The 11,192-nt window shown below is 40.8% G+C and overlaps 1 protein-coding gene across 6 annotated transcripts in view; it reads left to right on the forward strand.

Annotated features, from left to right (window-relative positions):
• The window catches only part of Eif4enif1 (eukaryotic translation initiation factor 4E nuclear import factor 1), a 44,246-nt gene that overhangs the window by 5,963 nt on the left and 27,091 nt on the right, over nucleotides 1-11,192 (forward strand). For all 6 annotated transcript variants that reach the window (XM_029483727.1, XM_021176314.1, XM_021176319.2 and 3 more), the window contains exons 3-4: nucleotides 6,897-6,970; nucleotides 9,559-9,686. In XM_029483727.1, the coding sequence (XP_029339587.1) occupies nucleotides 6,897-6,970; nucleotides 9,559-9,686 (202 nt within the window). The remainder of the gene's footprint in view (nucleotides 1-6,896; nucleotides 6,971-9,558; nucleotides 9,687-11,192) is intronic.

An 11,192-nucleotide genomic window follows, 5' to 3' on the forward strand; every position in this document is an offset into this window, starting at 1 on the left:
AAAAAAAAAAAAAAAAAAAAATCAAAATGAGTGCCAGTGTGTGGTGGCACATGCCTCTTTTTTTTTTTTTAATATCTTGTTTATTTTATATGAGTACACTGTAGCTGTCTTCAGACATCCCAGAAGAGAGCATCAGATATCATTACAGATGGTTGTGAGCCACCATGTGGTTGCTGGGATTTGAACTCAGGACCTTTAGAAGAGCAGTTATTGCTCCTAACCGCTGAACCATCTCTCCAGCCTCACACATGCCTTTAATACCAGTCCTCCAGAGTCAGAGGTTGGTAGATCTCTATGAGTTTGAAGCCAGCCTGGTCTACATAATGAGTTCCAGATCTCACAGTGCTGTGTAATAGAGACCCTGACTCAACAGAATCAAATTCATTTTACAAAAAGAATCATCTTTTGTCCCCTTCTGCATTACCACATGTGTGGTTTTACGGTGTCAGGATGCTAATGTTGCTTCCCTGTGGGGTTCTTAGAGAAATATTTGGATGAGGAGCTTGTTGCTCTAGATTTCTATCCAGACTTACTCATGGTCTCCTTTTCCACTGATTACTAGACTGTGTGTCAGTATCTCCCAGATTGATTGTTTTGGGAAGCTTGACAAGATTTTTAAGGGAGCTTGACACAGCTTCCTTGGATGTGTGTGTGTGTGTGTGTGTGTGTGGTTTGGACAGTTAATTAGTAGCTTGTTTCTGCCTGGTCAAGTTTTAGCAACCTGTGCAAATAGTGAAAAGTCAAGGACTAATCCTCTCATATGTATGGGATGATTCAGAGGTTTGGTCCACAGTCTGTAAGGTGTGAGTAGAGTGTTCTCACATTCTGATGAAATGCTCAGGAGGAGCAAGCATTCCCAGCTTCAGTGGGCATCTTCAGTCAAAATCGGAAGTTTTCTTTGAAAATACCCATAAAGGGCTTCTTTTCACAGAATAGTTGATGTTAAAGCTTAATGAAATTGCCAGCTATGTAGTTTTAATCCCAACGTCCAGGTTTTTGTTTGTTTGTTTGTTTGTAAAGATTTATTTATTATTATACATAAGTTCACTGTAGCTGACTTCAGACACACCAGAAGAGGGTGTGTTGTGAGCCACCATGTGGTTGCTGGGATTTGAACTCAGGACCTTCGGAAGAGCAGTCAGTGCCCTTACCCGCTGAGCCATCTCACCAGCCCACAACATCCAGTTTTAATCCCAACATCTAGGAGGCAGAAGCAGGTAGATCTCATGAGTTGAAGACCAGCCAGACCTACAATACAAAGTAAGGCCCTGCCTTAGAGAAAGGCAGAGTAAACTATGTTAACTTAGCTAATAGTCTTTTATATGCCTTGGGACATTGCCTGAATTTCAGCTCTCTAAATCCAACAAGAAGGCTTCTGCCCACCTAAAAATCCAGGTAGATTTTGGGCCACATTTTGAGCAACATACTCAATTTAAAGCCTTAACTTCTCTTTCTTTCGTTTTTGGATTTTTGTTTTTGTGAGGCAGTCTTTCTATGTAGACCAAGCTGTCTTGAACCCACAGTTAGTGTTAGGTTCAAAAATGTGTAACAGTGCCCACCAACATTCCTTTATCTTTCTTTCATGGTATCAAGGATGAAAGCCCAAGGCCTCTGTTATACCCCAAGCCCAAGAACAGTAATTATTCAGTTTTGTTTGTTTCAAGACAGAGTTTTGCTGTATAGCCCTGCTACCCTGGAACTCCCTATGTAGACCAGGTTGGCCTCTGTCTCACAAGTGCTGTAATTAAACATGGGCACCTCCATTGTCCTACTTTTGTTTGTTTGTTTGTTTGTTTGTTTCTTACAGTTTCATAGTGTAACCCTGGCTCATGTGGAACTAGTTGTATAAAACAGGCTGGTCTCAAACACTCAGATATCCTCTTGCCTCTGCTCTTAGTGTCAAGATTAAAGTTGTGTGCCACCAGGCTTCAGCACTAACTCAGCCTCTGAGGTCCAGCGGGGTTGTTTGGAAAGTGAGCACTAGACTCACAAGACTAGCCATTTCTCAAGATGAGATGTTTGTGGTTATGTGTGTGTCTCTAAGTGTGTGATCTCAGGTGTGTCTGTCCTGTGCCTAATGGAGTTTATCAGGCTGGCAGGCCAGCCAGTGAGCTCCAGGAATCTCTCTTAATTATGCCTGACACTTCTTTTTCTTTTCTTTTCTTCCTTTCCTTTTTCTTTTAAATTTTTATGTATGAATGTTCTGTGTGCATATATGATACATGCCAGAAGAGGGTGTTGGGTCCCATTACAGATGGTTATGAGCCACCAGGTGGTTGCTGGGAATTGAATTCAAGACCTCTGGAAGACCAGCAGTACTCTAAACCACTGAGCCATCTCTCCAGCCTCCTTTTTTTTTTTTTTTTTTTTTAAAGCATGTAGATTCTGGGCTTCCTGCTTAGAAAGCAAAAACTTTACCAACTGAGCTATTTTGCCAGCCCCTAACTGGTTGTTTTAAATAAAGAAGTGTGAACTCTATTCAGTTGGTGAAGTCACAGTTGTACAACTGTCATCACTGTGCACTTCCAGATCACTTTAATCCCCAAACAGTTAAAGTTACTGTCCTCTCCCCTCACTTCCTAGAAACCATTGTACCAGTGTAGATTTCCCTGTCAGAACACTTTATATCTATGGAATTGTGGACTTTGTCTTCTTTCAGTCAGTGTAATGTTCTGCAGTTCTGCAGGCTCATTCTGAACTTTTTATTTTTCCTGTTACCTGATTTTCTGTTATATTCCATTCTGTATATGATATTTTTGTCCTTTTGATTGCTAAGTAATATTTCACTGGATGGCTATGCCATGTTTTGTATACTCATTAATAAGCACGTGGGTTGTCTTTATTCTTTGGCTATTGTGAGCTGCCACTGTAAATCATCTATGTGTACATTTTGGGATAGACTTTACTTAATTTTTTGTATCTACTGAGGAGTGGGATTATTTGCTGTTAACTTTTTTGAGGAATTGCAAATGTATTCCACAGCAGCCATACCATTTTTATATTTCCTGCTTAGTTTTCCCACGTGCTGGCAAAGCAAAAACAGTGAGCTACAGCCCCTGCCCTTTGATTACAATTTTAGTTAGGTTTTTTTTTTTTTTTTTTTGGTTTTTCGAGACAGGGTTTCTCTGTGTAGTCGTGGCTGTCCTGGAACTCACTNTGTAGCCCAGGCTGGCCTCGAACTCAGAAATCCGCCTGCCTCTGCCTCCTGAGTGCTGGGATTAAAGGCGTGCGCCACCACGCCCGGCTTTAGTTAGTTTTTGTATACATAGAGGCTTCCCATATGCCCTTTAGTTCATTTATTCTATTGGCTTTTTGGTATTTTAGTACATTTGTTATAACTAAGGAGCCAAAGATACTATGTTGTTACTAGCTGAAGTCTTTATTTCACTTTTGTTGTTGTTTTTTAGATAAGATTTCTCTGTGTAGTACTAATTGTCCTGGAATTCACTCCATGAACTCACAGAAATCCACCTGCCTCTGCCTTCTGAGTGCTTTTCCCCATCCCCACACTCTACCCTCCTCCTCATTCCTAACACCAGAAGAGGGCATCAGATACCCATTACAGGTGGTTGTGATTTGAACTCAGGACCTCTAATAACAGTCAGTGCTCTTAACTGCTGAGCCATTTCTCCAGCTCCCAACACATTTTTTTTAAAAACTAATACAGCACTTGAGGATTGTTTTTAGGATACTATATTACATTTAGTTGTAATTATTTTTTCAGGTTCTTGTTTCTCTCTTTTTGAAAAAAATTGTGCATGCTTGCATATATATGTATGGGAGCCAAAGAGGATTATATGGGAGTCAGTTCCCCTTTTACTATGTATGTGCCAGGGATTGAAATTAGCCTTTACCCAATGAGCCATTCACCACACCCTTGATTTTACGTTTACTTATTTATTTTTTTATAAAGCTTTTTGTAACCTATGTTAATTTGGGGTTTGTTTTTTTGAATTTTTTATGAATGTACATTTGATGTTTGACTTAGATATATGCCTGTGTGAAGGAGTTGAGGCTACTGGAACTTTGAGTCACAGACAACTGTGAGCTGCTGTGTGGGTGCTGGGAATTGAACTGGGGTCCTCTGGAAAGTCAGCCAATGCTTTTAACCCTTGAGCCATGTCTCCAATCCCATTAATTGGAATTTTATTGTTTATGGAAGGAAGTACCTTTTTGTTTTGTATTTGTTTTTCTGTGTGCTTTTGGGTATTTTTGGATTTTGGTGTTGGCAGTAGCGTAGCGCGGTGGCAGTGGTGGTGGTTTGTTGAGACAAGATCTTATAGCCCAAGATGGCTCCAAACTCAGGCTCTTCCTTTATAGCCTGGCTGTGTGTGGATTGCGTGTGTGCATCAACACATCTACTCTCTCTTAACGTGTTTGTGGTTTATTTTTATTAAGCTCTTTTTATCCTGGGGAAAAGCATTACAAACAAAACTCCCACGTATTGATTGATTTGTTTGTTTGTTTGGGGTCTGTTTATTGACAATATGCATTTAAGTGTGAGGTATATTATCTTTGGTGTAGAAGTAAAGTAGGGTTTTGAGTTCAGCATTTGGGGAGGATTGTAATAGTCTTTGAATTCTAGTAGCAGAAATTTGCAGTCTGTATTTTCTAAATTCCTTTCCCTTTCTACTGGAAATTTTGCATTTGCATTTGGGGGAGGTGGTGTACTAGGGATTGAACTTGGGTCTATGAATGCTCGGCAAGTGCTCTGCTACTGAGCTGTGTTCTAAGCCCTCTACTCAAAAAATCAGAAAGCTATAGCCTCTAGATCTCAAAGAGTTTCTGCTGGGTGGACAGTGACGGTGCAGGCCTTTAGTCCCAGTCCACAGGAGGCAGGTGGATCTCTATGAGTTCAAAGCCAGCATGGTGTGTGTAGTTCCAGGACCACAAGGGTTACACAGAGAAACCATTTGGAGAGGTGGAGGGGTGGGGGTATGGACCACAGTAGTTCATACTGTGCCTGGAGGAGCATGCCTTTAATCCAGTACTCAGGAGCCAGAGGTAGGTGAATCTTTGTGACTTGGAGGCCAGCCTGGTTTACATAATGAGTTTTAGGACAGCCAAAGCTACAAAGTAAGACACTGTCTCAAAACAAAAGAAAACAAAAAAAAAATCAATGATTTATAAGCGTATATCCTAAATGGATTAAATTGCCTGTATGGTAGAGGTATGATGACACCATGGATGGTTTGTTATCATCATCTGCTTTGTTAGTTTCAGTATCAGGTTTTTGTTTTTTTTTGTTTTGTTTTTTTTTTAAAGATTTATTTATTATTATATCTAAGTACACTGTAGCTGACTTCAGATACACCAGAAGAGGGCGTCAGATCTCATTATGGATGGTTGTGAGCCACCATGTGGTTGCTGGGATTTGAACTCAGGACCTTCAGAAGAGCAGTCGGTACTCTTAACCACTGAGCCATCTCTCTAGCCCCCAGTCTCAGGTTTTGAGACAAATCTCACTGTGTAATAGTTCATGCTGTTTTGTATTAATTCTGCCTCTACCTCCTGAGTGCTAGGATTGCAGGTATACAATGTCATTCTCACCACATAGCCTGATTTTAAGATTACAGTGTCTTCTGGTCATAGGGCAATTTGCTGTCCCAAAAATCGTTTTGAGGCTTTACACATACGACACTCTGTAGCCGGGCGTGGTGACACACGCCTTTAATCCCAGCACTCGGGAGCAAGAGACAGGTGGATTTCTGAGTTCAAGGCCAGCCTGGTCTACAGAGTGAGTTCCAGGATAAGCCAGTGTTAGACAGAGAAACCCTATCTCGAAAAACAAAAAACAAAAAAAAGACACTTTGTGAATTCATGGTGTTTTTGTGTGCAATGATTACTGCAGGCTAGGAGCTGCCTTCCATTTTTAGCCCAGGATTTAAGAAGCATCATGCATTGTCTTTCAGAACTGAAAAAGCACCTTAGTAGTTGAATAGTAGAAGTCACTTAGTAGTGGGACCTGCTATGTTCTGCAAAGCATTTGGAGCATTGTATTCATAAAAAAGTTAATGAATGGCAGTGTAATTTGTTTTCTATAAATGATTGTGTTCTAATAAGACATAACAGAGTTTGTGGCTAATCATTTCTATAAGCAGGCATGTGTATTAATAGTTTATGAATACATATATTGATGGATGTACTTTGTGATTCTGATAAAAGGACTTAAAATAATAAGCAAATGAGAGTATACCCAGATCCTAGGCCTTGACTTCTAGTACCATTCCACATTTCAAGGAACTAGAGTTACTCATAGTAATGGCTGGCTCCAGAGTGAGTCAGGATGGACACAAGATAAACCAGAAAGGCAATGTTGACCATTTATTTATTACTTTTGGACTCAGTCCCATTATGTAGCCTAGGCTGGCCTGAAACACCTCTCAGCCTCATGAGTGCTGGGGTTCCAAGTGTGTACTGCTATACCCTACAGAAGGCAGTGATTGTTTCACTAGAGCTGTGAACATAGAGCCCACTTGAAGTTCCCACTGACAAAATCTGGAACTGTTTGGGCACCAAAATAATTAAGGATATCAATGAATTAAGGACCTTTGAGTTGGGTATAGAGGTACATGTCTTTAATTGTAGTCATAAAGATAATCTTGTTTGAGCATCTTATTAATTCCCTGATCCAATTCTAGTCCTTTTGGAATTTTAAGTCCAAAATTGTAAGATTCATGTGAAAGCCACACTTGTGATCTCAGCACTCAGGAAGCAGGGGCTGAACATTACTAATTCAAAGCCAGTCTAGAGAACTTGTCTCAAATCTCTCCCTGCCTTCCCTTCCAAAAAACTTAACATAAAATGTTTAAAGTAGATGCACAGGAGGGAAATAAATTGGAAATATGTGGCCTGAGAAATGTAGTTCAAATTTTTCATGTGATTTTTCTTTTTAGGAGGAGCTCTTGGATATAAAAGAACGTCCATACTCCAAGCAGAGGCCATCATGCCTCTCTGAAAAATATGACAGGTATGAGTGTTACTGTTAAGAATCGCATTATTGGGGCTAGAGTGATGGCTCAGCAATTAAGCATCTGCTTTTTCAGTGGACAGAGGTTGAGTTCTTAGCACCTACACCAACCAGGTAGATCACCATAACCTGTCAACTCCAGGTTCAGGGGCATCTGACACCCCTGGCCATTGTCGACACTTGAACTCATACATACATATAAGTTAAATTTTCAAAGTAAATTTAAAAATAAGTAAATAAAACTTTATTTAAATGAAAAGAATTCCATTGTTGGAAAGTTGTTGTTTTAGTAGCACTATGACTGAGGAAGGTTTTTCAAGGGCTAATAGCATGGCCATCAACTAACCAGTACAGAAACTACAACTACAGAATGCCTTGGTTACAGTCACAGAGCGGATTTAAACCCAGGAGTCTTCATGCCAAAGTTTTTTCCCAGACCTGTGGTTCTCTTGCTGTGTTTTCACTTCTTTAACATTGTGCTGTGGAGAAGTTGAAGGAGGGCTTTGAGACCTTTATCCCAAAGCCCTTGTGTTTTAGGTTCCTTGAGGAAAAGCAAAGGGCTTTGGTTTGAATAAGCTAGCTAAAAATGATCTGAAAATGTACAGTAATACTATATTATATTTCTTTCTTTTTTTTTTTTAAGGTTTATTTATTTATATGAGTACACTGTAGGTGTCTTCAGACACTCCAGAAGAGGGCATCAGATCCTATTACAGATGGTTGTGAGCCACCATGTGGTTGCTGGGATTTGAACTCAGGACCTTCGGAAGAGCAGTCAGTGCTCTTAACCACTGAACCATCTCCAGGCCCCCGCCCCCATTATATTTCTTAAGGTTGTTGTTGTGGGGAAGGATTGTTTGGGGGTTTTTGTGGGGTTTTAGTTTTTTTTTTTTTTTTTTTTAAAGAGATTTATTTATTTATTATGTAAGTACACTGTAGCTGTCCTCAGACACTCCAGAAGAGGGCATCAGATTTTGTGAGCCACCATGTGGTTGCTGGGATTTGAACTCGGGACCTTTGGAAGAGCAGTCAGCGCTCTTAACCACTGAGCTATCTCACCAGCCCTTAGTTTTGTTTTTGAGACAAGATCTTTTTACATAGCCCTTGCTCTGTAAACCATGCTGACCTCAAACTACAGAGATCTGCTTGTCTCTGCGTCCCAAGTGCTGAGAAAAAAGGTATGGGCCAACATGCCTGGCAGTCTTAGTAATTTCTTAATAACATGTGGGCCACTGTTTTTACTTATCAAGTGACATGTTTAATTTTCTTGGTTCATTGTGCCACATACCCACACCCCTAGTGCTAGGGGTGGAACCCAAGGCCTTACCCATGTTAGGTGAGTGTTTTGTTTTTTTGTTGTTTTTTTTTTTTTTGGTTTTTCGAGACAGGGTTTCTCTATGTAGCCCTGGCTGTCCTGGAACTCACTTTGTAGACCAGGCTGGCCTCGAACTCAGAAATCCGCCTGCCTCTGCCTCCCGAGTGCTGGGACTAAAGGCGTGCGCCACCACGCCCGGCTAGGTGAGTGTTTTTATCATTAAGCTACATCTTCTCTCTGGACAGACTTTTAAAATCTATATATAGGCTGTTGAGAAAGCCTGTAGAGTCTAGACAAGTCACCACATTGTCCTGATGGTGATGATACCTGAACAGTGGCTGCTTTCATTGGCTAGGAATTTTCATAGGTCTCAGATAGGATTATTTTTTCATTAAAATTGTAAAGCCTCTGTATACTTCAAATTTTATTATTACAACTTTTTTCTTTGCATAAAATAGAATTATAAGCAGACATATTAGCTTTTATGCTAAAGTAGATATTGTGCCTAGTGACAGTGAAGCAGAGAGTGAGTGCTTCCTGGATCCCTCACAGATACCCTAGAAGGTGGAGAGTCTCCCTGTTGTGAGGGCTTAAGAACTGTTAACATGTTTTTCAAGCAGTGTTCATGGCTAACGGTATAAAGCAGCTAGAGCCAGTAGGTCTAATCCCCAGGAAACAGGGAGAAAAATAAAAGAAGAGCTGTCTTAGGAAAAACCACAGATTACACATGGCAGTTCTAGCCCAGTATGGTGCTGCGTGCATTTAATCCCAGAACTCAGGAGTTAGGGACAAGAGGATCGGTGTAAATCTGAGGCCAGCCTGGTTGGTCTACATAGTAAGTTCCAGTCCCACCAGGGTTATATATCGAGACTGTCTCAAAATAACAACAAACCCAAACCAACAAAAAAAATTCTAGAAACATATACACCATACTTTCTAGGAGTTACTTCTGGTCAAAAAAAAAAAAAAAAAACCACCTCTGCAGAACTTGGGAAAGATCTTTGTGTGGAGCAGTTACTATAGTTCATATAGAGCCTGGGGCTTCTGGACTGACAGTTTCATTTGTATACAGACTCCTGTCTTTCAAGTGCCTGTCAGTGTTATGTAATCTGAGACAAACCACACTCAGGTAATAACTGTTTCTGCTTTCATCTTGAATAGAGTAATTATTTTGAAGCAGCTGTGGTTATCATGTAACCTAAAGAAATTTATAAAGTAGGTCCTATTAGAAGTAATCTTCAAACCCTAACTAATGCTATCCTCTAACCTGTAGTGATGGTGTCTGGGACCCTGAGAAGTGGCATGCCTCTCTCTACCCAGCCTCGGGGCGGAGCTCACCAGTGGAAAGTCTGAAGAAAGAGCCAGAATCAGATCGACCTTCTCTGGTGCGCAGAATAGCAGGTAAGTGTACAAGCATTTATTAATGGTAGTGTGGTTTGAAGAATGTGCTCCTGGTTGCTGGTTTCTTTCTTAGCCCCTAGTGTTTTACATATCAGAAAGAAATGTCATCAGAAACTTCATTTACCAGCTGTATTTTTCATAATGAGCAGAATAAAATCATAGTAATAATCTTCCTATAACTGTGGCAAGTTGGGCTATGTGCATTTGAATTCTAAAGTACCATTGTCTTTGCTGGTGTGCAAGTGTTTGACAGCTTAATGCATGTGGAATCACCTAGATGACAAGCATCCAGGACACGAGCAGGGATTGTTTATTTAGCCTTAGTGCTGCCTGTGAGGGATTGTCTTCATTAGGTTAACTGATTGATATGAAAAAAACCTGTCTTAACTGTGGGCGGGGCTATTCTCTGGGGATTTATATGAAATGGAGAAAGTGAGCACACATTCATTCATGTCTGCTTCCCTGACTCTGTATTAAATGTGACCAGTTGTTTGAAGCTGTTGCTGCCTTGACTTTTTTGCTATTATGGACTGTATCCTTGAACTATGAGCCAGAATAAGCCCCTCCTCCCTTAAGTTGTTTAGTACCTTTTATCACAGCACTAGGAAAATAAACTAAGACATCTGATATAATGCAGATGGTAGTGTGCTTGTCTCCTGTCTTAGTTAGGGTTTTGCTGCTGTGAATAGACACCATGACCACAGCAACTACTGTAAGGACAGCATTTAATAGGAACTGGCTTATAGACTCAGAGGTTCAGTCCATTATCATCAAGGCAGGGGCATGGCAGCATCCAGGCAAGCATGGTGCAGGGAGAACTTGAGAGTCTTCATCTGAAGTCCATTAGAAGACTAGTTCCCACGTGGTTAGGAGGAGGGTCTTAAAGTCTCTCATACACAGCAGAACATTGGTGGTGCACACCTTTAATCCCTTGACTTGGGAGGCAGAGGCAGGCAGATTTCTGAGTTCGAGGCCAGCCTGGTCTAGAGTGAGTTCCAGGACAGCTAGGGCTACACAGAGAAACCCTATCTCGAAAAACCGGAAAAAAAAATGAAAGAAGTCTCACTAAGTGACACACTTCCTCCAAGGCCACACCTCCAAGTAGTGCACTCCTTGGTTCTAGCATATTCAAACTATCATACCTGCTGTGCATACATGAAGCTCTAGGTTTAATTTCTAGCACTGAATAAATTGGGCATGGTAGTTCAAGCCTCTAAACACCCAGGAGGTCAAAACAGGAGGATCAGTAGTTTAAACGTATCCTCAGTTATACATAGTTAGAGACTGGTCTAAACGAGACCCTGTCTCACCTTCTGGGAAGAACTGTTTATGTCTTTAATCCCAGCACTCGGGAGGTACAAAGCAGGCAGATCTCTGTGACTTTGAATGTTAAGACACTGAAAAATAATTAAAATAAGACAAAAAGCTGTTTTGGTTTAAAAAAAAAAAGAGCCGGGCGTGGTGGCGCACGCCTTTAATCCCAGCACTTGGGAGGCAGAGGCAGGC

This window comes from Mus caroli, chromosome 11, assembly GCF_900094665.2.
Source record: "Mus caroli chromosome 11, CAROLI_EIJ_v1.1, whole genome shotgun sequence".
Lineage (NCBI taxonomy): Eukaryota > Metazoa > Chordata > Mammalia > Rodentia > Muridae > Mus > Mus caroli.